This window comes from Paramisgurnus dabryanus, chromosome 6, assembly GCF_030506205.2.
Source record: "Paramisgurnus dabryanus chromosome 6, PD_genome_1.1, whole genome shotgun sequence".
Taxonomy (NCBI): domain Eukaryota; kingdom Metazoa; phylum Chordata; class Actinopteri; order Cypriniformes; family Cobitidae; genus Paramisgurnus; species Paramisgurnus dabryanus.
In genome coordinates, this window is record NC_133342.1 from 9,728,636 (window position 1) to 9,753,916 (window position 25,281).

At 44.4% G+C, this 25,281-nt stretch overlaps 1 protein-coding gene across 1 annotated transcript; it reads right to left on the minus strand.

The window, feature by feature from the left end:
• Positions 1 to 331: 331 nt before the first annotated feature.
• LOC135744099 (E3 ubiquitin/ISG15 ligase TRIM25-like) lies at positions 332 to 24,804 on the minus strand. The gene is made up of 6 exons (XM_065262070.2): positions 24,200 to 24,804; positions 23,905 to 24,000; positions 19,131 to 19,211; positions 18,802 to 18,955; positions 18,607 to 18,663; positions 332 to 902 (listed from the first exon to the last, which is right to left on the minus strand). Exons 1-6 carry the CDS (start codon positions 24,788 to 24,790, stop codon positions 370 to 372), a joined length of 1,512 nt encoding a protein of 503 aa, XP_065118142.1. The 5' UTR covers positions 24,791 to 24,804; the 3' UTR covers positions 332 to 369.
• Between the last annotated feature and the right edge of the window lie 477 nt (positions 24,805 to 25,281).

Here is a 25,281-nt window from a genome sequence, read left to right on the forward strand (position 1 = left end):
TATAAATCCGATTATTTCTGTGCGTACGCGCGTCCTGTTTCATCCGTACGCCACTTCTGACGCAAATCCTACGCAAAGTTTTATAAATGAGGCCCCTGGTCTGGTGTTACTAATACTGTATAAACACTAGCAGTGTACATTTAACACTAGTAAGTGGAATTTTAACACGCTATGATTGTCAAAGAAACTTGTTTTAAAAAATGTACTATCTTGAAAGTGTTCATTTAACTCTGATAAGTGTGAAGCTATATAAACTCTGAAGAAGTGTTAAAATCAACTCTGCGAGAGTTCATTTAACACTGTATTTTTTTGTATACATAATACATTATATATATATATATATATACACTATTCTAAGCAGGTATCAATTCAATTACATTGTTGACATAGTTTCACTGTTGACCTCTGACGTAACCCAAACCCAGGATAGAGAGGTTTAGTGAATGTGGTGTTGACTCTGTGGATGAGGGTCATTGTGTCAGAGACGCTGTAGAAGGACAAAATTCCTGCACTGTGATTCACATAAACTCCTATCCTACAAGAACTGGAGACTATTGGGAGATCTGTCTTTATCTTATTATGCCAGAATGAACATTCAGAGGGAGAGCAGTCTAAACCCCAGGACTGATCATTATATCCAAATGCACCCTCAGGACCTCCTCCCTTCCTGCTGATGCTCTCATAGGACACTGATATACACACACCATCACCACACCACTCAACCTCCCAGTAACAGCGTCCACACAAACTCTCTCTACACAACACCTGAAGACAATCATCAAATCTGTCTGGATGTTTAGGATACTTCTGATCTGTGGAAGTGTGAGTAGCCACTCTGTTCTCCTCAGACAGACAAATAAATCTACTTGATGTGTCTGGATCCAGAGAGAGCAGGCTAAAATCTGAAAAAGATAAATACATAATATTTTAATTTACATTAGTTTGTAACATTGTATGTGACCTTGCCTTGAAAACCTTCTTTTTTTCGGGGGATTTTTGTAAACAAGATTATGTGAAAATATAATCTTGATAAGGTAAATATTGAGTAAGGCTATGCTAGTGACTGAAATCAGATATTAATCTGAAATCAAACTTTGATGTTCATTATCTCAGAATTTGATTTTGAGACTTTAGCCTGGATTTCACAGAATCACATATAATAATATTGCATATAATCACGTTTCGACTATCATTTATTTGTTAATCTTAGTGTAAATGTCAGATTAGTGTACATAAAGTATCTATACACTGATCATTTAAAGAGATTAAGTGAATAACATTGATTATATTATTACAGTCAGATATATTAGACAACAAGTCAACAGTCAGTTCTTCAGTTTTTATCTGTTAGAAGAAGAAAATAGCTCAATTACTCTGACAGAAGTGAAATAGTGATGGGCTAAAGATAAATTGAGGTAGACAAGATGACAGTACTGCATATTTTGCTCGGCTTTGATTTAGGCCAGGGGTGGATAACGTCTCCACACGTTTGTTAATTTTTATCTCTTGTTTGTTACAAATAAAGTATTTTTACAGTACAAAACTGGCATTTTTGTAAATTAATCTTTGAGATTCATAGGTGTGATTGGCAAAGGACAAAAAAGCAGGAAAATATACGGCACACCTACCATGACGTGGCGACACACACACGCACACACACACACACACACACACACACACACGTATATATATAAAATGAAATACAGTTGAAATATAATTTAGGCTCAAAGTTGATCGATCTGAGTGTCCAATCATCAATTTGCGTGGGCAAGTGCCACCCTGACCATTATGTAGCCTTGCCACTGCATCAGACTGAACAAAATCATTTTGTGCATTTAAAGGTAAATACATCAATGTGGTGCATTTTGAGAGTAAAAATAAGTGACTAGATCTATAAGGATTTTTATGTTCTTCTAAACAAATGTATGCCCTTTTAGTAAAATCTTTGGTTGCATATGGTAATAATAAGGCACACAAGCCACATACACAATTTGATAAATGAGATTCGCTATTTACATGTTAAATGTTTATAGAACATGTTAGTGGGGGCATTTAATACAGATTAATTATTGATTACAACATTTGTTACTTAATTCAAATGTTGTGAATTTCTGGAAGGGCAGTCAAGCGCATTTGTCTTTTGCATAGTTCTTTTGGCACAGTCGAGCTACGCATTTCACACACACACACACACACACACACACACACACACACACACGCACACACACACGCACACGCACACGCACGTTCTGGTTTACATGTTTTTTGGGGACATTCCATAGACGTAATGCATTTTATTCTGTACAAACTGTATATTCTATTCCCCTTACCTGCCCCATTCCCTAACCCCAACCATCACAGGAAACTGTCTGATACCTTAGATTTTCAAGAAACATTATTCTGTTTGATTTATTAGCTTGTTTCCTCATGGGGACATCAAAATGTCCCCACAAGGTCACAAAAATACTGGTATTCCTATCTTTGTGGGGACAATTGGTCCCCCCAACGTGATAATTACCCGGCCGCGCACACAGACACACACACACACACACACACAGGCAAACCAGATCCATGAATGTGTGTGTTTGTCATTATATTATTCTGTAATCACAAGCATTACTGCCAGATTCACCATTAAGAGGACCAAATACAGGCGTGTGTTTGTCAGGATGACGTTGGATCTGATTTGCGTGGATGCGTGCGTATGTGATTACAGAATAATAATGCAAGCAAACGTTTTGACACAAACGCAACTTTGTATTGATATTGCGAGACAGCATTTCACCTCGACGAGAAATCTGATATTCACATTACTGGCATAGCCTGATTTGAAACGGACAGTTTTGTAAAGGAGCAAACACCTGGCGGGTTCTCTTAATTTTCTTACTACTAAAATGCTGTTTATCTCTGCCTATTCCTTCTATCCATGCCCAGCGCCACTGATTTAGGTCCTTTATCAATTAGGTTGTCTTACCTAGGCTTCATAAACTTACTCTTCATCCTGCTGACAACGTTAACTTGTTATGACTTCTCCGCAGCCGCGCGGCATCTGTAGCTGGATCTCAGCCACACCTCAAAGACCCCTCCCCATTCTACTTCTGATTGGCTAGTTTGTTAGTTTGGTTGAGAGTGAAAGATGTGTTTCTCTCATACTATTTGTAGGCGAACGCATGATTTTTTTTTAATTCGCAGCCAACACCACACGCCGGAGATCTGACTGCAAGCTGTTTGGTGAGCTCTGCTTTGAATGAAGTTCCATCGTGACAAATAAATAGACTAATGCGGAGTGATATGCGGTTATTTATAATGGTGCCTTGCAAACCCCCCCCCCCACACACACATAAACAATTGGATTTGCATGATTCACGAAAGCCTCATTTTCAGGTCGGAAAAGCCGGAATTCCGGATTTATCCGGAAGAATCACACCCCTGGAGATTACACTGATCATGTAGGCTATCCATACATTTACAGCAATTAAAAGCCTGCCAATTGTACTTCCATGACTGAAAGAAAACTACTTTTAAAGGTTTTAATACAAAAAATAACAAAATAACAATTTTAATACAAATAAAACAAAACATTTTTTTAACATCAATCTTAAACTGGTGGTCTTCTTCCTCCACTTAGCTTTTCAGTTTACAAATTCCACTATCTAAATAGGGAATCTTCATGCCCCAGTGCAACTGGCTTTTAAAGGGGATGAGACCTGACAGTCTCATTGGTTTATTGCATGTTACGCCCAGAACACACCCATTACTCATTATGTCACCACCAGGGGCTGGCTGTTTTAAACTAAAGCCACGCCCCTTTGCAACTCCCACCTCGAGGAGGTCCCCAAAGCCAACCCAATGACCAGACAAACACGGGAACAGGTAAGTTAAATTTAAAACAAGCTTTATTTAGTTTAAATATTTAAAAGAACTGGGAATTTAGGGAAAGGGGAATTAAAACTAATAGGTCTCTTCTTCTCCCTCCAGGGAGACTGCAGCCACGGGCAGACAGGCCAAGGACAACAGGGGTGCCAACCACCATAAGCCGGGGGAGAAAGGGAAACGTCAGGCTCCGGCCTGGACCCTGCTAACCGTGGCGCCCTCCTTCTTCCGTCCTGGAGGCAGAATAATTTTGGTGTGACCGGTAAGGAGGATCTCCACTGTAGGTGTACCCTTCCTCGGGTCGGCAGGGGGTCCTCGCCCCACGTGCCTTTACGTTCCTTGTCGTACGTCCGCCCACGTTCTCCTTGTGCCCCACAGATAGTCGCTGTGACACAAAAGCACTGTTGCTGAGACTTCGAGTAATTCTCACCGGCTCCGCCGCTTACAGCTTTCTGGGTAGGTATCACGTTCACAGTTTGCTCTTCAATAATTCACTCTCGTTCTGCTCTCTCTCCACAGTTGGCCGCTAGAACACAAAGACACTGTTACTGAGACTTCGAGTATTTCTCACCGGCTCTGCTGTTTACAGCTTTCTGGGTAGATATCACGTTCACAGTTTGCTCTTCAATGATTCATTCTCGTTCTGCTCTCTCTCCACAGGTGGCCGCTAGAACACAAAGACACTGTTACTGAGACTTCGAGTATTTCTCACCGGCTCTGCTGTTTACAGCTTTCTGGGTAGGTATCACGTTCACAGTTTGCTCTTCAATGATTCACTCTCGTTCTGCTCTCTCTCCACAGGTGGCCGCTAGAACACAAAGACACTGTTACTGAGACTTCGAGTATTTCTCACCGGCTCTGCTGTTTACAGCTTTCTGGGTAGGTATCGCGTTCACAGGTGGCTCTTCAATGATTCACTCTCGTTCTGCTCTCTCTCCACAGGTGGCCGCTAGAACACGAAGACACTGTTGCTGAGACTTCGAGTAATTCTCACCGGCTCTGCTGTTTACAGCTTTCTGGGTAGGTATCACGTTCACAGTTTGCTCTTCAATGATTCACTCTCGTTCTGCTCTCTCTCTCCAGGTGGCCGCGGCTCTGCTGTTTACAGCTTTCTGGGTAGGTATGGTTCTCCTCCGTAGGTCAGCAGAGGGGCGAAGGTCACACACCACCTCACCGGGTCGAGCGCTGCCCTATCTCCAATGCCCATAGGCCGATCGATTCCTAGACGGGGGCGCCCTTTTCGTAGAGACCACGGGGCGGCGGACCCTTTCGCCTCTGACTCTGCGACAAAACAGACACAGGTAAGTTCACACCACGAATGTTTCCAATGGTTTACTCACGGTCACGGACAGCTCTTAGTCTGCGTCCCTTCGTACTCCAAACAGCACACTACAGATAGTAACAGTAGTTTCTGAGGTCGTTGGCCTCTCCGTCCTCTGCCCAGTGGAAGAAAATGGATGATGCGGGGCTTCGTCTACAAGACACACAGCAACCCACAGCAAATACACAGCACCACTCCAACGTGAAAAGATTTATTACACAGTCTCACTCACCACACTATAAGTGCACCACAACAAGGGAAGCGCCCGGTGTCCTCCACTGCGCTTGGGCTACGATAAGGCGATGGGAAATACGACCACAATAAGTCTCGTTGCGGCGGCTGTTTGAATGTGTACTTCTAACGGCTCGCCCACCACCCTCTTGTAGGGGTAGGGCCGCCCTCCTTTTCCTGGAGGTTTCCAATGGCTACACAAGTTAATTTTTGCCAGTTACTCCACACAGAAAGGGTATACTCACGGCGGATAGCCTTTATTTACGTTGTACCAGACGGTCAATATCTCTTCCTGCTTTACTCCTTCAGTATTGGTTAGAACAAAGTTCCTTCTTACCCATAGGGCTTTCCTGTTTACTCCAGCAGGTCCACAATACAGACTGAAACGAGAGAGAGAGAGAGAAACACAGACAGCCACCACATCCAAAAATGAGCACAGCTCCGTTTCCCAGCACACACTAAGCACCACTAACTGTGTTCTAACTGTGCTTTATATACTCCTCTCTGTACTATAATCATCCAATTACCCGGCGATCTCTTCAACTAGGCACAGCTGTGCCCAATCGGCTGATTACAGCCTCCGTGAATCTGCCGGATGTCCGGTGTTTCCGTTTTCCGGTCTGGACGGAAACATCCGGGCGGAACCAAAACTTCCTCAACTTTTGGTTCCGCCCTGAAAGATCGTCACCCCGTGACATCCTCCCCCGCCAATGCATTCCAGTCCCTGGAATGCCTTTGAGTAGTCCACTCACCGTAACGGGAAGGGGGTCGGCCTCGATTCTCCCGTTGGGAGCGCCTCACAGGGGAGTCAGGTTCGGCGGGCTCGGGCACAACCTCAGGTTGTCTTTGGGCGGCCGGGGGTTCGGCTGGCTCTGGTACTGGCTCTGGCTGTCCCTGGGCGGCCGGGGGTTCAACTGGCTCAGGTGCTAGCTCTGGCTCTCCTGGGGCGGCCGGGGGTGGTGCTACCACGGGTAGGCCTGGTACCACAGCCCATCCTTCCATCCAGGGGGCCGTCGGTGCCGGTTCCGCCACTACCTCCTTCGCGACCTCGGGATAATTTGGGCAAGGGCGAATCATGTTTCGGTGCACCACCCGTTCAGGGCCGGCCTTTCCTTCCGGCCGGATGGTATACACCGGCTGTCCCGGCCTCTGTTGCCTGCAGACTACGTACGGGGTGGTCTCCCAACGGTCACTCAGCTTTCCTTTGCCTTGCCGCCGATTGTCTCGGACCAAGACTCTCTCTCCTGGTAACAAGGGGGCGTCCCGGGCCGTCCGGTCGTACAGCCGCTTGTTCTTTTCCCCTGTAGCCCGGATCTTCTGGGATACCTGTTCGTAAGCAAAGTGCAGCCGTTGGTGGTGGCGCCCCACCCATTCCGTCACGCTCCCTTCCTCTTGGCCAGCGGCCACTCCCAAGACCAGGTCCGTGGGCATCCGCACATGTCTGCCGAACATCAGATAAGTGGGGGCATACCCCGTCGTACTATGAACGCTGTTATTATAAGCTTGCAAAAGGTTCGGTAGAGCACTCACCCAATCGCTCTGCTTCCGTTGGTCCAGGGTCCCTAGGAGCCCCAACAGGGTCTGATTAAACCTCTCACAACAGCCATTTCCTTGAGGGTGATACGACGTCGTATGGGTCTTCGTGCATCCATACAGCTGGCATAATTCTCGGATCACCTTTGATTCGAAATTTGCCCCTTGGTCTGAGTGCAGGAACTCTGGACATCCGAACGTTTGGAAGACGTGCCGCCATAGAGCCGTTGCGGTGGTGTTTGCCGTCTGTTCAAGGGTGGGAACTGCCCATGCGTATTTTGTAAACAGGTCGGTGATTACTAAGATGTTCGGATAGCGGTCCTGTGGCCGGCCCAGTGTCAGGAAATCCATCGCCATGATGTGGAGGGGGGCTTTGGCATGTATGGGCACCATCGGCGCTCGAGCCTCTCGTCGAGATTTAAACAACATACACCTGGGGCAAGCTTGGACCAAGCTGCGTACTGATGCTTCCAGCCCCGGCCAGTAGAAAAACCTGCGCAGCAGCGATACTGTCCGTTCCTGTCCCTGGTGCCCCAGCTGATCATGGTAGGCGGACACCAAGGCTGCTGCTTGATCGGCGGGCACCACGATCTGGCGCACCTCTTCGTCCAGCTTCGGGTCACTAACCTTCCGGCAAAGCACCCCTTCTTGTAGTTCCAACTTGTCCCACTGTCCCAGCAGTCTTTTTCCCGTCTCTGTTTGGGTCAGCCTCTCAGATGATGTTGGCCGTCGGCCCTGCTCCACCCACATCTTTACCTGACACACATCCTGATCCTGGGCCTGCCTCGCTTTCCACCGACAGGGGTCCCAGCCCCAATTCTCCGGTACCGCCTCCTGCTGGCCTCCTGGGGCCTCCACGGCCCCTATCAGATAGCCCTCCCTCTGGCTTTCTTCTTCCTTGCCTCCCCGGCAACCGGGGTTGTCCGCCTCTGGCAATCGGGACAAGGCGTCCGCGTTCGTGTGTTCTCGCCCAGGCCGATACTGCAGTTGATACTCGAAATTGGCAAGTTGTGCCACCCAGCGCTGCTCCACAGCTCCCAACTTCGCTGTCTGTAAATGTACCAAAGGATTATTGTCCGTAATCACCGTTACCTTAGCACCCCAGAGGTAGTCCTTAAACTTCTCGCTCAGGGCCCACTTCAGGGCCAGCAGTTCCAGTTTAAATGAGCTGTAGTTTGCGTCGTTCTTCTCAGCTGGGTGGAGGCTTCGGCTTGCGTAGGCAATCACCCGTTCTGTTCCCGCTTGTCGTTGGGCCAAGACCGCTCCCAACCCCAGGTTGCTAGCGTCTGTATACAAGGTAAATGGTTGAGTAAAGTCTGCATAGGCTAAGATAGGAGCCTGTAATAATTCCTGTTTCAACCTCTGAAATGCCCCCTCACAGGACTCATCCCAGTCAATCGGGGGTGATCCCCTTCCCCGGTTCCGCCCTGTACCGACCAGCAGCTGGTTAAGTGGCTTAGCGATCTTGGAAAAATCTTTTATGAACCGTCTGTAGTATCCCACAAACCCTAGAAATGAACGTACTTGCCTCACAGTCTTGGGCGCACTCCAATCTCTTACTGCAGAGACTTTCCCAGGGTCTACAGCCACCCCAGCAGCGCTGACCACGTGACCCAGGAACTGGACCTCTCGCCTCAACAGATGGCATTTATCGGGTTGCAACTTCAGCCCATATTTCTCCATTGCCTGGAAAACCTCTTCGAGGTGCCGGAGGTGGGAATCGAAATCTGGGGAGTACACAATTACATCATCCAGATATACCAAGACTGACTCCATTAACTGACCTCCCAGACAGCGCTGCATCAGGCGTTGGAACGTGGCTGGGGCGTTGCAGAGCCCGAAGGGCATCCGTTCCCACTCGAATAATCCAAACGGGGTCGTGAAAGCGGTCTTCTCCCTATCGGCCTCGGCCACTGGCACCTGCCAATACCCACTGGCCAGATCCAGAGTGGAGTACCATGCAGACCGCGTGAGACCCGCAAGGGAGTCTTCGATCCGGGGTAGGGGAAAAGCGTCTTTCTTAGTCACCAGGTTGAGCTTACGATAGTCCACACAAAACCTCCAAGCTCCCGACTTCTTCTGCACAAGTACGATGGGGGCCGCCCATGGGCTACTGCTTTCCCGGACGATGCCCCGCCCCAGCATGCCCTGCAATAGTGAGCGTACCTCTGTATACAAAGTGGGTGGGATCGGCCGGTACCTCTCCCTACTGGGTCCTGCATCTCCAGTCGGAATATGATGTTCTACCACCTTAGTGCATCCGTAATCCTCCTCGTGTCTTGCAAACACATGTTGCCATTTCTGAAGGAGGGCTTGGAGTCTTTGTGTCTGCGCCTGTTCCAGCTTTTCCCCTTGCAGGGACTCACCTGCCAGGTGTCTTGGCACGTCCCTCTCCCTGTTGTTCGAAGGGGCTTCCATCTGCGTCAGGGCCACCTCGATGACAGTGGGGCACACCTGACGGAAACTAACATCTCTCTCTTCCCTCACCTGATGGGGTGCAACCCCCGTGAGTCGGGCCAGCCGCTGGTGTCGGTGTAAATGTACTGGGTAGGGGTGGTCATTTCGAACCTTTACAGGGACCCTCCCCCGGTGGACCGCCGCTAGGCCTCGTGCTACTTCCACTTGGGGGCAATCAGCGTGGGGTTCAACCAATACCCACTCTTCGGGGCCAACTCCTCGGGGGGCCACTCTCACCCACACCATGGCCTCACTCCTAGGGGGGATAGATAAAGCATAGCGACACATCACTCTCCCTACCTCTTCTCGGCCTCTGCGGACCTGGGTCATCTGGACCCGACGACAGTCGGCGACTACTCGCTCCCATAAGGGCCTCTCAACAGGGGAGATCCTAGGGCCGGGCTTAGCCCGAAATAACTCCTCCCAACATTCGGAGAGCACGTTCATCCCTAATAGGGCTCGATGGACACCCAAACACCTGTCTTCCACGATGATCACCCCTTTTTGGGGAACTAACACCCCGTGAACTTCTAAGTCCGTCAGCCGATAGCCAATGTAAGGAATCTCTAAGCCGTTGGCGCCCCGCAACGTCAGCCAGGGGGCCTCTCCTCCTTGGGTTCTCTGCTTCCCGAATACTTCCTGCGAGAGACTTTCGGCAAACAATGTCACTTGAGAGCCCGTATCTACCAGGCACTGTATTGTCTTGCCACATACCTTCACCTCCACCATTGGGCTATGCCCAACCATCTGGTCTCTTGAGTTATCACGTCTTTCCGGGTCTCCTCGAGGGGTCCCGGCCACACGACCCACTGTGGCCGGTCGTCCTAAAAACCCCCTTCCGATGCCCTGCGAGGCCCACACTGACGGCTATAATGCCCTGGTTCTCCACAACGATTGCAGATTGGTCGCCCTTGGTCATCCCACTCGAAGCGGGGCCGGTTAAAACGGTTTGGGCGCCCCGGTGGCTCTCGGCCCCTCTCAGAGAAGACTCGCTCTCGGGGTGCCGGCCTCGGTTCCTCTCGCGCCCTACCTTGGCGAAGTTCTCCCAGAAGAGTCTTAGATAGTTCCGACATCTGCTCTCGGACATCTTTCAACAATTCTACTCTCAGGGCTTGCTTCCAATCTGCGTGTTCAGGTGGTACTGCGGTGTTCCCACTTACGGCTGCACATACAGGGGTTTCACTTACTTCGACCTCATCATCCTCCAAGGCCAGCGCCTCCTTCTTTAGGTCTTCAAAGGTGAGCCCAGAGTCCCTCCGAAACTGGACCCTCAGACTTTGTCTCACGGGGCCCTCTTTCATCCCCAGGAGGAACTGGTCACGTAACAATGTCTCTCCGTCTCCTAGCCCATGGTCTCGTCGGGCCTGCAGGCGAGTGAACTGCTCTCGCAGCCTGAGGGCAAAAGCTCTAATAGGTTGTCGGGGGCCTTGCTTACAATTAAAAAATTGTGAACGGAGGACAGCTACGGGGGTATGGTCGCCATATTGCTCAGTAAGGAACTGGAACACAGTCTGGGCGGTGGCTCGGATTGCTTCGGGGGCGGCTTGTACCTCTCGCCGTGCTTCTCCCTCTAGGGAGTTCAACACAAACTGGAGCCGCTGAGCGGCGCTAAGGCCCTGTAAGTCGGCCAAGTACTCTAATTGGGCCTTCCATTCGGTCAGTCGTACCTCCGACTCTGCTCCTCCGTATTTCTGGATCCATGGGCTTCCCATGATAATAGATGTGGCACGGGGTGGGGCTGCAGGCCCCGCGTTGTCAGTCATTGGGTGACCTTGGTTACTCAACTCGAGGTGGGGCCCTGCCGACTACGCCAAAATCTGTCACCACCAGGGGCTGGCTGTTTTAAACTAAAGCCACGCCCCTTTGCAACTCCCACCTCGAGGAGGTCCCCAAAGCCAACCCAATGACCAGACAAACACGGGAACAGGTAAGTAAAATTTAAAACAAGCTTTATTTAGTTTAAATATTTAAAAGAACTGGGAATTTAGGGAAAGGGGAATTAAAACTAATAGGTCTCTTCTTCTCCCTCCAGGGAGACTGCAGCCACGGGCAGACAGGCCAAGGACAACAGGGGTGCCAACCACCATAAGCCGGGGGAGAAAGGGAAACGTCAGGCTCCGGCCTGGACCCTGCTAACCGTGGCGCCCTCCTTCTTCCGTCCTGGAGGCAGAATAATTTTGGTGTGACCGGTAAGGAGGATCTCCACTGTAGGTGTACCCTTCCTCGGGTCGGCAGGGGGTCCTCGCCCCACGTGCCTTTACGTTCCTTGTCGTACGTCCGCCCACGTTCTCCTTGTGCCCCACAGATAGTCGCTGTGACACAAAAGCACTGTTGCTGAGACTTCGAGTAATTCTCACCGGCTCCGCCGCTTACAGCTTTCTGGGTAGGTATCACGTTCACAGTTTGCTCTTCAATAATTCACTCTCGTTCTGCTCTCTCTCCACAGTTGGCCGCTAGAACACAAAGACACTGTTACTGAGACTTCGAGTATTTCTCACCGGCTCTGCTGTTTACAGCTTTCTGGGTAGATATCACGTTCACAGTTTGCTCTTCAATGATTCATTCTCGTTCTGCTCTCTCTCCACAGGTGGCCGCTAGAACACAAAGACACTGTTACTGAGACTTCGAGTATTTCTCACCGGCTCTGCTGTTTACAGCTTTCTGGGTAGGTATCACGTTCACAGTTTGCTCTTCAATGATTCACTCTCGTTCTGCTCTCTCTCCACAGGTGGCCGCTAGAACACAAAGACACTGTTACTGAGACTTCGAGTATTTCTCACCGGCTCTGCTGTTTACAGCTTTCTGGGTAGGTATCGCGTTCACAGGTGGCTCTTCAATGATTCACTCTCGTTCTGCTCTCTCTCCACAGGTGGCCGCTAGAACACGAAGACACTGTTGCTGAGACTTCGAGTAATTCTCACCGGCTCTGCTGTTTACAGCTTTCTGGGTAGGTATCACGTTCACAGTTTGCTCTTCAATGATTCACTCTCGTTCTGCTCTCTCTCTCCAGGTGGCCGCGGCTCTGCTGTTTACAGCTTTCTGGGTAGGTATGGTTCTCCTCCGTAGGTCAGCAGAGGGGCGAAGGTCACACACCACCTCACCGGGTCGAGCGCTGCCCTATCTCCAATGCCCATAGGCCGATCGATTCCTAGACGGGGGCGCCCTTTTCGTAGAGACCACGGGGCGGCGGACCCTTTCGCCTCTGACTCTGCGACAAAACAGACACAGGTAAGTTCACACCACGAATGTTTCCAATGGTTTACTCACGGTCACGGACAGCTCTTAGTCTGCGTCCCTTCGTACTCCAAACAGCACACTACAGATAGTAACAGTAGTTTCTGAGGTCGTTGGCCTCTCCGTCCTCTGCCCAGTGGAAGAAAATGGATGATGCGGGGCTTCGTCTACAAGACACACAGCAACCCACAGCAAATACACAGCACCACTCCAACGTGAAAAGATTTATTACACAGTCTCACTCACCACACTATAAGTGCACCACAACAAGGGAAGCGCCCGGTGTCCTCCACTGCGCTTGGGCTACGATAAGGCGATGGGAAATACGACCACAATAAGTCTCGTTGCGGCGGCTGTTTGAATGTGTACTTCTAACGGCTCGCCCACCACCCTCTTGTAGGGGTAGGGCCGCCCTCCTTTTCCTGGAGGTTTCCAATGGCTACACAAGTTAATTTTTGCCAGTTACTCCACACAGAAAGGGTATACTCACGGCGGATAGCCTTTATTTACGTTGTACCAGACGGTCAATATCTCTTCCTGCTTTACTCCTTCAGTATTGGTTAGAACAAAGTTCCTTCTTACCCATAGGGCTTTCCTGTTTACTCCAGCAGGTCCACAATACAGACTGAAACGAGAGAGAGAGAGAGAAACACAGACAGCCACCACATCCAAAAATGAGCACAGCTCCGTTTCCCAGCACACACTAAGCACCACTAACTGTGTTCTAACTGTGCTTTATATACTCCTCTCTGTACTATAATCATCCAATTACCCGGCGATCTCTTCAACTAGGCACAGCTGTGCCCAATCGGCTGATTACAGCCTCCGTGAATCTGCCGGATGTCCGGTGTTTCCGTTTTCCGGTCTGGACGGAAACATCCGGGCGGAACCAAAACTTCCTCAACTTTTGGTTCCGCCCTGAAAGATCGTCACCCCGTGACAATTACAAGAATAGAAACAGCCCATTTAGATTGTGCGCTTGACGCACAAACCATTTTCCCCGTCGTTAATAAGTCTCAAGTCTCAATTTATTTATAAAGCACGATTAAAAACAACTCCAGTTGACCAATGTGCTGTACAATGAGATAATGACTAATTAAAAAAAAAAACACAAATATACAAACCACATCAACATCAGACAACAAATATCATCACGAGTCATAGGCCTTAGTAAAAAAGTATGTTTTTAACTTAGATTTAAATATATGTAATGTTGGGGATATTCTTATATGAAGCGGTAAAGTGTTCCAAAGTTTAGGTGCGGCTATGGCAAAAGCTCGATCACCCCTAGATTTTAATTTGGACTTTGGAACAGTTAACAGATTCTGGTTGGCAGTTCTTTCCGGACGATATTCACCCAACAAATCCGAGAGGTAGAGGGGAGCGAGTCCATTTAACGATTTAAAAACGAGCAAAAGCACTTTAAAATCAATTCTACACTGTACCGGAAGCCAATGTAAAGACATTAGCACAGGAGAAATATGTTCGTATTTACGAACGCCGGTTAACAGCCGCGCAGCGGAATTTTGAACCATTTGTAATCTCGCTATTAACGAGCTATTTATTCCCACAAACAGCGCATTACAATAATCAATTCTGGATGAAATAAAAGCATGGGTTGCAATTTCTAAGTGTTTAAAAGAAAGAAAGGTCTTCACTTTAGCCAGCATTCTTAATTGATAAAAACTCGCTTTTACAACTGCATTTATTTGCCTATCAAATTTGAGTGCACTATCGAAAAATACACCTAAGTTTTTTACACTTGATTTGACCGAAGAAGATAAAATACCAGAATTTCCAAAAGAATTTTCCAGAACATCGGGCGAGCCAAACACCATGATCTCCGTTTTCTTCTCATTCAGATTAAAAAAATTCAAGGACATCCAGGCTTTAACATCAGAGAGACAGGCACTGAGGTAGTCTATACCATTTTTTTCTTTAAAGGCAAATAGAGTTGCGTATCATCTGCATAGCAGTGATAGTATAAGCCATACTTTCCAAAAATAGACGCTAAAGGAAGCATATATAGAGAAAACAATAACGGTGCTAAAATAGAACCTTGGGGGACCCCACACGTCAGAGGAAACACCCCAGAGAAATTACCTCCAATATTAACTGAAAAACTTCTATTTTTAAGATATGATCGAACCCAGCTTAATACTGTTCCACTGAGGCCTACAACTCGTTCTAGCCGGGCAATCAAGACCTCATGGTCCACTATATCAAATGCCGCACTTAAATCTAATAATACCAGCACAACAGAGTCACCTGAATCAGTAGTCATTAAAATATCATTTAAAACTTTTACCAGTGCTGTCTCTGTAGAATGAAACTTTCTAAAACCTGATTGGAAAACATCAAAAATCTTGTTATCATTCAAAAACTTCTGCAGTTGCTGAAAGACCACTTTCTCCAAAATTTTGGAGCAAAAAGAAATATTAGAAACAGGCCTAAAATTAGATAAAATTAAAGGATCCAAATTTGGACTTTTTAAGAGTGGTTTCACAATTGCATGCTTCAAACAATCAGGTACCATTCCTGATTCTAGACACTTATTAATAAAAACCAGGAAGACAGGACCCACCACATCAAAAACTTCTTTAAAAAGACGAGGAGACATAACATCACCAGGAGACCCACATGGTTTTAACTGCTTCACAATGTCCTGAAGACAAGAAAATGAAACTGGACTAAACTGGCTAAAAATGGCTTTGGGATTATAATAAACTGCAGGATCATAATTAGCAGGACTAATTTTCTGCCTAATTTCCCTTATCTTCTCTACAAAAAAAAGACCAAACCTCTCACACATTTCAGTCGTTTCAAAAAGGTCCTTATCCAGGTGGATTCACCACAGCATTTATAGTATTAAAAATCATTCTTGGTTTATGCACATTCTTCTCAATGAGCTCCGACAAATACATTGACTTAGCCAGTCTTACGGCTTTCTGATATTGATATAGAGCAGACCTTAAGATTTCAAATGAAATCTGGAGCTTATTCTTCTTCCACCTTCTTTCTGCTTTTCTACAAGTCTGTCTCAGGGCACGTGTAGCATCATTAAACCATGGTACAGACCTAGATTTAGATTTTCTAAGCTGCTTAGGAGCTACACAGTCCAGGATATTAGTGCAAACATCATTAAAACGGTGTATAAGCTCATCAGCACTTTGATCAGATAAAAAAGAGCCAAGTGGTTGAGAAAACTCATTAAACATTAATGAAAAGGTCTCAGATGTAGTGGAAGATATCATACGAGTCACATAGGCTGGTTTACATGATTTAACAGCAGGAGAAGACAGTGAGACAGTAAATAAAACAGGCTTATGATCTGAAAAACTGCATTCATCTACTTCAATGTCCAGCACTGAAAAGCCGCGGCAGAGCACAAGGTCAAGTGTATGGCCATGTGAATGAGTAGGACTGTTCACTAGTTGCAACAGCTCAAATGAGTCTAAAAGACTAATAAAATCCTTTGCCAACACATTAGTTGGACAGCACACATGAATATTAAAATCTCCAAGGATTAAAAGTCTATCAAAAGTAAGGATGATACCACTTAAAAACGCAGAGAAATCCACCAGAAAGTCTTTATGAGGTTTTGGGGGTCGATAAATCAATGCAATTACCCATGGATTTACAGAGCCCAGTACCAGGAGTTGAAGTTCAAAACTATTATAGGCATCCGTCTTTAAGACCCGACTAGAGAAGTTTTCTTTGAAAATGGTTGCCAAACCACCTCCCCTTCTCGCCGTTCGCGGAGAATTAAAAAATTTACAGTTGTCGGGTAATAGTTCGGAAAACGGACTCACATCCCCAGCCGTAAACCAGGTTTCCGTCACAAATAAAAAGTCCAGTGAATTTGAAGTGAAGAAATCATTAAGGATGAAAGTCTTATTCACCGCTGATCTTGCATTTACTAACGCCATTCTTACCTGCACCGAACCATCCGCCGCTTGTGTTGTCCGACATAGCGAGCGGAGGTTGTGTGAACGTACACCGCCCCGCCGAAGCTGAGGTGGACGTGGCCGGGATAGCTGGGCAGAGGTCGTCGGTAAAACTGGTATAATCCCGGAACACATAGGATCCGATGGACGCCATATGACAGAGCGTCTATAATCCACACCATGATGATTTAAAACATCCAAACAGGATCTAGAGTCTTTTTTTGCTAAGAGCAAGAATTTCATCTTTATAGATACGCCTCCTCGTTTTCCTCGTCTTTTCCGGCGTCTTTTTTCAGGTAAAAAGCACGGCGTTCGGCGTAAATTCGCCGGTAGAGATGTTAGCCAAGGGGGAGGGGAATAATATGGACCTCTTTGACCCTGTGTAAAAACTGCGTCCGTAGAGATTCGCAAATTTAAAAGAGTTTCACGATCATACACTAATAGTGGTGAAACAACTTGAAATAAAAGCCAGAGACATAGTAACATAGACAAACTCAGAGACACAGACGGGAGCAGACGGCAAGCCACACACAACGGCGCCATCTTTACCAGCGTCTTTACTTAATAGGGCTGGGTATTGGCAAGGGCTTCACTGTACGATATATATCACGATAGGTGTATCGCGATACAATACATACATATGTTGCAATACCTTTTTTATCAAAATGTAAAAAAACTTTCAGGATTTTATTTTATTCCTTCTTAAGAATCTATATACTTTGCCATGACACTGAATGAGCAATCGTAATTATAATCCAAATGGGCAAGCGGTATCAATTATTATGCAAGTTGACATGATCAAAAGCAAATGTAAAACTGCGTTATTCATCACCATAACTGTAAAGTAGACTTTTAAAGCTGGAATAAGCATTTAAATCGTCAAGAGAGGAATAACATGGATTTCTTGGCAATGAGGATTGTGCATCACAGTCAGGTACAAGGAGGGAGAAGGCTAACTTCTATGGGTAAGACAAAAAGGTTAATTTTGCCTACTTGTTTACTGACTTATTGATAACATTTAGCTTAAGAATATTTGCCAATCAGGTCCAGTCGGGTCTGTGTCTTCCTGGACGGATTCGGGTCTAGCTTTCAAAATAACAGACGGGTCTGGGTCGGTTCAGTATAGCACAATTACGGGTCTCTTCGGGTTCAGGTAGGAATTTTTGGACCCGCGTAGACCTCTACTTAGCCTGGCTCCGCCCTCCTACATGCTTCTGCTTAATTTTCACTTCGCTTCAGTACAACGTCTGGGACTGCTGTGTAGAGTTTAGTTTTCTCCGGCAAAAATCTAAAGGTCCAATCAGCGAACAGAGGGGGGTGGCTAAGAACGATGACGTTGAGGTCGTTTGTCAGTTTGAGTTGTAGTTCAGTAATGGCAGCAAAGAAAAAAGACATGAGAAAAGCTATTCGGTCTGTTGTTGCAAAACTGCCGACTATACAGAAGTTAAAGCCGGAGCAAGAACAATGTTTGCTAAGTTTTGTTGGTCTGATCATTCTGACTTGTTTTCGGCCGGATTCAGCGAATGATATACGTCACGACCACACGTTAGCGATTGCCTATGGCAGATCCTGAGTGACTCTGGGCAGATCCAATAGTTTTAAACTTCAACAGAGGACCCTCCTTAACGGAAGTAACGCTTTGCAATGGAGCGTGGCCAGACTCTTTGTACAAATGAAATGAATGTACGAGAGTCTGGTTGGACCAGGCTAACCTCTATTACCCACCTCTGTACATTACTATAAAAACATGTTTGAAACACACAAAGTGAATGCAAGCAGGGAAAAACTAGTATGCAAAATGTCAAGGGTCCAGTGTCCAACTAAAACAAACACTGATCACCATAATGGTGACTTAAAAAGTAAACCTGATAAGTAAATTGTGTTTTCAACAGCAATATTTTTCCCACGCCAAAAAGCACATTCATTTTTCTTTATTTTCTCAACCAATCAGAATAAATCATTCAAAAGCCCTGTGGTATAAACATATGTAATTGAGAAAATGTGTCTTACATTGTATAAACTCCGCTCTGGTCTTGGGTTCTTTGGGAATAATTTCAATAAATGAAACTAAGGAAATAAAGTGACATCATTAGTTAATTTTCATTTAAACCATACATATTTTAATCTGTTCTGCATGTTTTTTTCTGTTATATTATATGCTACTGTACAGCTCATGTCTGAGACATAGATGTTTCTTTACTGTACCTTTGTCAGATATCTTTTCGATCTCTTCTTTACAGAAATCCTCCATCTTTTCTTTCAGTTTAGTGACAGAGGTCATCACATCATCAAAAGAGAAAAGTGAAGTGACAGTGATGTTGTCTGGAGATCCAGGAGATGAAGAGAGAGACTGAAAACTCTACATGAACATAACACAATGACAAAAACATCAAACCTACAATACACAACCATCAGATTTGTGGTGATTTAGACATGATTTTTACTCTATTAGCATGAATAAAACTCAATCCTATCTGATTGAAGTCAATATGTATTTATTGTAATGTATGTTGTAGTGTACTGTGTTGAGTTACCTGAAGGAAACTGATGTGATCTTTTGTTTGTGAAAGTTTCTCCATCTCATCATTTCTTCTCATCAGATCATCAATCTCCTGCTTTTTGTAAAGATGTCAAATAAATCTTTGGTGTCCCCAAAACCAAATGTATGAAGTCCCCATTTGTGAGGTTTTAGCTCAAAATATCATATAGATAATTTATTATAGCATATTTAAATAGCCACTTTGTAGGTGTAAGCAAAAAATGTGCCATTTTTGGATCTGTCCTTTTAAATGCAAATGAGTTGATCTCTGCACAAAATGTCAGTGCTGTAGTAGCTGTTCAAGAGATCAGCATTGGGTTTGCTTGTGGAGATACCCATAAAGCAATAAAATCCCCGGGTGGTGGTAATAACCAGGACTCAACCTCTCTGTCTTTCTCTCCCAAATTCCAGTTCACTAAAGGTCTATTGAATCTATGTAATGTCATATTCATTCTATGTTGTGAAGCTACAAAGGTTTCATCTTCATGTTTGGTGTCATTTTAAAGGTGATTATGCGATGGTGAAAAAGGTCTAATTTCTATAATTCTAAGAGAAAGTGTACCAAAGCTTAGAGCTTAATCTGTACTCCTGTGAGGGGTGTCACATTATGAGGAGGTCCAGATTACAGATGGTTAACAGTCCCATTTGGTGCTCCTTCAGGTCACGAGCACCGACCAACCAAATCCTGATTTGAGATTGTATTATTATTTATCTCATTCTGTGTATATAAGGTGGCTTGGCAAGAGACTCTGGGAAGTATTCTTTAGCAAGAATCTTCCCCACACTTTGGGTGTGTGTATTCAAACATTATGGAGGCATTCTGTTCAGAAGCTCCCACACTATGTGTGTATTAACATGGAAGAAATCTTCCTACACCATTTTGCGTGTATTATATCCATGATGGAAGTACTCTGTAGCCATAGTGTCTATTGCCAGGTATGACTTTGTAACTTTTGCAACTGTTGATCATTTTAATTAATTGGAATTGAATCATATTCTGTATGATATTCTTTAAGCTGAAACCTGCCTGGTATAATAAATTGTTACATTTGATTCATTTAAGTTCTTCAGAAATTGTATTGATTTATTTTAATTCTTTCAGAAATTATTATGACTAGTAGATTAGAAGGAGTCTGGTATTACCGCAAGATTATTCTGTCAGGATATGATCACACTGATGTTTTGATGGTGGAATGGAGCATGGGGCACATTCACCAAGACTCTCAGATTTCTGTCTATCACCTGCCTTAGCAAGTTGCATGATCGTGACTAAAGTAACTATTTTTATGATCGTAGCAAGCACGAAGCGGCCAGATGTAAAAGTATTAGTTTGCCCGGCAACCTCTGACTAAGATCAGACTGACAATTTTGTGTCCGTGAGATATACGCAGCGGCTGGCGTATATCCTGTGCGATATCGGGTCCCTAATGAACGAATAACTAAGATTATGGGAATTTATAAATAATCAAATATCTAAATTATGATCAACAGATAATTGGAATAATGCACTAAATTCTTACTATATTAAATTGGAGTCAGATTATAATTTAAACACAGAGGTCAAAGAAATAAATTAAATAAATGGAATTATTCTTCTAGAAGCGCTACGGACGGAAAGAACACGTGATCCCTTCACCACACCATTGGATTCCTTCGTTGAGCCAGTGGGTGCCGTCTTACAGTGTGGTTAGATTAAGGTATTATCCTAGGGTGGTCCTCATAATGAGTCATTTTTTTAATGTTCAAAACTCACCCCCTAAATGTGTTAGGATATCAATAAAAAAACACTGTGCAAAACTTTGCATTTTTCCTATAATATCTAGAGGTTGCTCAAAGCCTTTGAATATTTCTGAAATAACATTTTTTTGCAAAAACTGTACCATTTAAAAACGCACAACACACATAACATTCTAGGAGGGTAACTTTGTTCTAGTTATTTATTTCAGTCTCTTCTGATCGGAGTAACCATATAGCGGACTTGCTTCGCTTTGCTTCAGCCATTATCTCAGGGTATATTGTCTTGCTTCATTCACATTGAAGCTTTCTTGCTTTAAAAAACATATCAAAACTTAAACAGTTTTAATTGCATGGAACCTGCTCAAATAAGTCAATTGCTGCCATAAGTTATATAATAATAATAAAACTTACGGCAGCAATTGACTTATTTGAGCATGCTCCATGCAATTAAAAGTTTTGATATGTTTTTTCTCAAACAATAACTCAAACAATTATACATGCTAGCACCAAGTATCACATAATATGCGAATGTGTTAAACTTCAAAGATCATGAGCAACCCCTATTATATGAATTAATATTGAAAAAAATGCCCAATTTTTTATTATTTATTCAAACATATTGGTGGGATGAAAGCATGAACTTTTAAAAGTTGAAAAATAAGGACCACCCTAGTATTATCCTATTCTGACATCACAAGGGGAGCCAAATTTCAATTACCTATTCCTGCAAGCAAGCATATGATTATTTAGGGCTAGCCTTAGGGCCCCCAGCAGGTTTTGCTCACTGGCTAAACGTTGGCCCTTAGCACTGGCCCTGCATGGGCAGCCTTCATTTAGCCCCAAGAAGCCGATACTAGGCCTACCCAGGGCCTGCATTATAAATCTACAACATGGGTCTCCAGCCCTTTTCCTGGAGGGCACCTGTACTGCATCATTTATTTCCAACCCTAATCTAACCCTACTGACCATTATGGTGTTCAGCGTTTGTTTTAGTTTGACTTGATTCTTACATTTTTCTAACTGTTATAACTTTGTCTGGTTAAAACGTGTTTGTTATGGCAAAACAAGACAACAGTTCAATTCTTTGGTGGTGGTTAGTACATGAAGTCTTACCATTGTTAAGATTCATACTCTGATTCTTGATGTTTGTGTGTCAAATTTACACAATAGATAGTTTTTATGTGCACAGTTTTTCAAAATCCTTCAGAAGGACCAACTGCTGTGAGATTTCTGGACCTTGCACTGTAGTATTTCATTATTAACATAAAATTATACTTTTGATGAGTAAGCAAACACTAAATTAATAAATCAGTTTTCTATATGATGGTTTTTGACATTATGTACTAACCATCACCAAAGAGTTGCACTATTGTCTTTTCTTTGCCATAACAAACATGTCTTAAACATTAAGACATGTCCCCCCTCTCTACTCCCCCAGAAGCACGCACTCATACTGTTGTTTGAGGGATCCGAGCCTGGACACTCTTTCGTCATTAGAATGTGATTGTTTTGAACAAAGCAGGAAGTAAAGCAATCTCTTAACACTGGAACCCATCGTAATGTTAAGTCTTTATTTTATTCTGAGTCGTTTGGTGTGCAAAGACACACTGCCCTCTCATATGCATCATATTGCTTAGTTGATCTGTCGTGTGTGCAGCTCAGACATTCACGTTACCCGGCTGCTTGCAACGGAGGGTTTTTATGAAAAAGAAGAGTAGTTGTGCAATCAACGTCTCTCTGGCAAGATTTCCGATCCCCTTGCGCGTTTCACACCTGAGCCCAAGTGAACCGTGCTCTAGCACAGCTCTGCAAGCCAGCCAGGGTGAGATTAACTAAACCACGGTCACAATACAGAGCAATCACACTAGTCAAACAAACCAGATCAAATGGGCCCAGCTGGTTTGAATAGTGTGAGTGTGCCCTAAGGTTCAGGTTTAGCTAAAACAAACACTGATCACCATAATGATAAGTTTAAAGCTCCCATTCTTTATATGCTTTTGAAGCTTTGATTGTGTTTATAGTGGGTAATATAACATGTGTTCATGTTTCATGTGTAAAAAACACTGTATTTTTCACAGAATTTACTTATCTGTATAGCGCTGTTTTCACTGTCCTCAAAACGGGCTGATGTCTTCCTTGTTCTGTGAAGTCCCTCTTTCAGAAATACATATCGAGTTCTGATTGTGTAGTTTGTTTAGTGTGTTGTGATTCGATAGCAGCTTAGCTTAGCAGAGCCGTTTGAGCCAAAGCTGGTGACTGACGTATTCCTGTGAGCGGAGTTTAGTCAAAAAACAGTTTTTCTGACGTCATTGAAGCAGGAAATAGAGGGCTGTAGTCCAAACTGGGCATTTGCTGTAGGCTTTGAAAGAGGAATTCTATTCAATAAAATAAATCGCCTGGGAGTGAACTTCGAGCTTTATCATTTTACATGTATTATTTATGACATTATAGCAACATTACACACTAACTAAAGTTTAAAAAATGGGATCAGAAAGAATGCGACCTTTAAACAAAACAGACAACATCAGAAAATAACTCCACAAGTAAAATGCAATGTTGGCTATTAAACAGAGATGAGGAGAGAGGGGATAACAGAGCTTTAAATTCTGCTTCAGTGTTACTTTTTAACACTCTGTAAGATTGGGGCAATATATACACGCAGCAGTGTTCATTTAACTCTGGGGATTTTTTGTGTGAGGACTTCCTTGGGGCTAAGTGAGAGCTGCCGGGCCAGCACTAATGTGCCAACGTTTTGCCAATGAGCAGGCCATCAATGAGCTTGCCATAAAGGGCCATCGTAGGCTTGCTTGCAGGGATTTTTCACGTTCTTGCAGAGAATGGTTTACCAAAACTAAGATACTGGGTTGTTCCTTTTCACATTTTCTAGGTTGATAGAAGCACTGGGGACCCAATTATAGCACTTAAACATGGAAAAGTCAGATTTTCATGATATGTCCCCTTTCAAATCAGACTGATACTCAATCTCAAACACTTATTTCAGTATTTATATTTCTTTATTGATCAAAACTCACTGTGTGAATCTTCACAGTCTCTCTTAGATCCTGAAGCTTCTTCTCTTTCTCCTGGATTCTCTGATGGAGTTTTCTCTGCTTGTCCTCCAGTAATCTCTGTTCAACAGATTCATAATAGATAACTCAACTGGTCAGGTCGGGTTTGAGTGAGTAATCTTCTAAACTAATTTCTGTCTTACAGTCGAGCTGTCATTTCTTCTGCTCTTGCGCGCCTCCAGGTGGCTATGCAGCACTAAGCAGCCACTTCACTTATGCTTTATATTTATATTTCATATATTTGTTCATTTGTTCATACCTGTTTCTCAGTTCTCTCTGCTGCAGCTGATACAGTGTCGTGATTTTTATGTTCATCCATCGCACACAGATAACAAATACATCTCTGATCAGTGCGACAGTAAACCTCGATGAGTTTGTCATGTTGAGAGCAGATCATCTCCTGAAGTCTTCCTGTCACATCAATCACTTTGTGTCTCTTTCCTGTCCGAAAAGCTTCATGTTGTTCAAAGTGAGTTTGACAGTAAGATTCAAGACACACCAGACAGGACTTGATAGCTTTGTGTTTTCTCTCAGTACAGACGTCACACTCCACATCTTCAGGTCCAGCAGAACTGAGAGCAGATCGATCAGTCTGAACATTTGTCTTCTTCAGTTTTCCCAACATCTCAGCAAGCATCACATTCTTTCCTAAATCAGGTCTTGTATTGAAGGTCTGTCTGCACTGAGGGCAGCTGTAGTTTCTCTTCTGATCGTCTTGATTCCAGCAGTTTGTAATACAGCTCATACAGTAACTGTGTCCACAGGGAATGGTCACTGGATCCTTCAGTAAATCCAGACAGATTGAACAGATGAACTGATCCTGAGCCCATGAAACACTCGCTTCCGCCATTTTACTGACTGCACAAATACAGTTATGCGTACAACGGTTCAGAAACAGTTTCCGTTTCCTATCAACTTCAAATGTCTGCTGCTGTGTTTGAGAACCGAAAGCAAAAGGATTTATTTGTCGTTCATTAAATGTCCACTAGGTGTCAGACTTGCACTGAAACTCTGAGTTCACTCTTAAAATGATTTGACTGCACATCTTCTTGCCCTTTGTCGTGAAAAAGATTGGGTTAAATAGAGATTATTGAAAGAGGTGTTGAGAGATTTTTACTTTGTTTTTAAAAATATAGAGCTAGATTTTATACTAATGAGTCACTTACCTTCATGCTAAACCAAAGTTTATAATTGAATCAGAGAGTCAAAGGGTGAAGATTTCTTTATTGAGTCACATACAAGGAAAAACAATAAATCAGTTACAGAAATAAAATTTAACCTTATGCATTTGTTTGTTTACAATTCATTTTCAGTGCTTTCACTTAAGTATAATGCAATTAT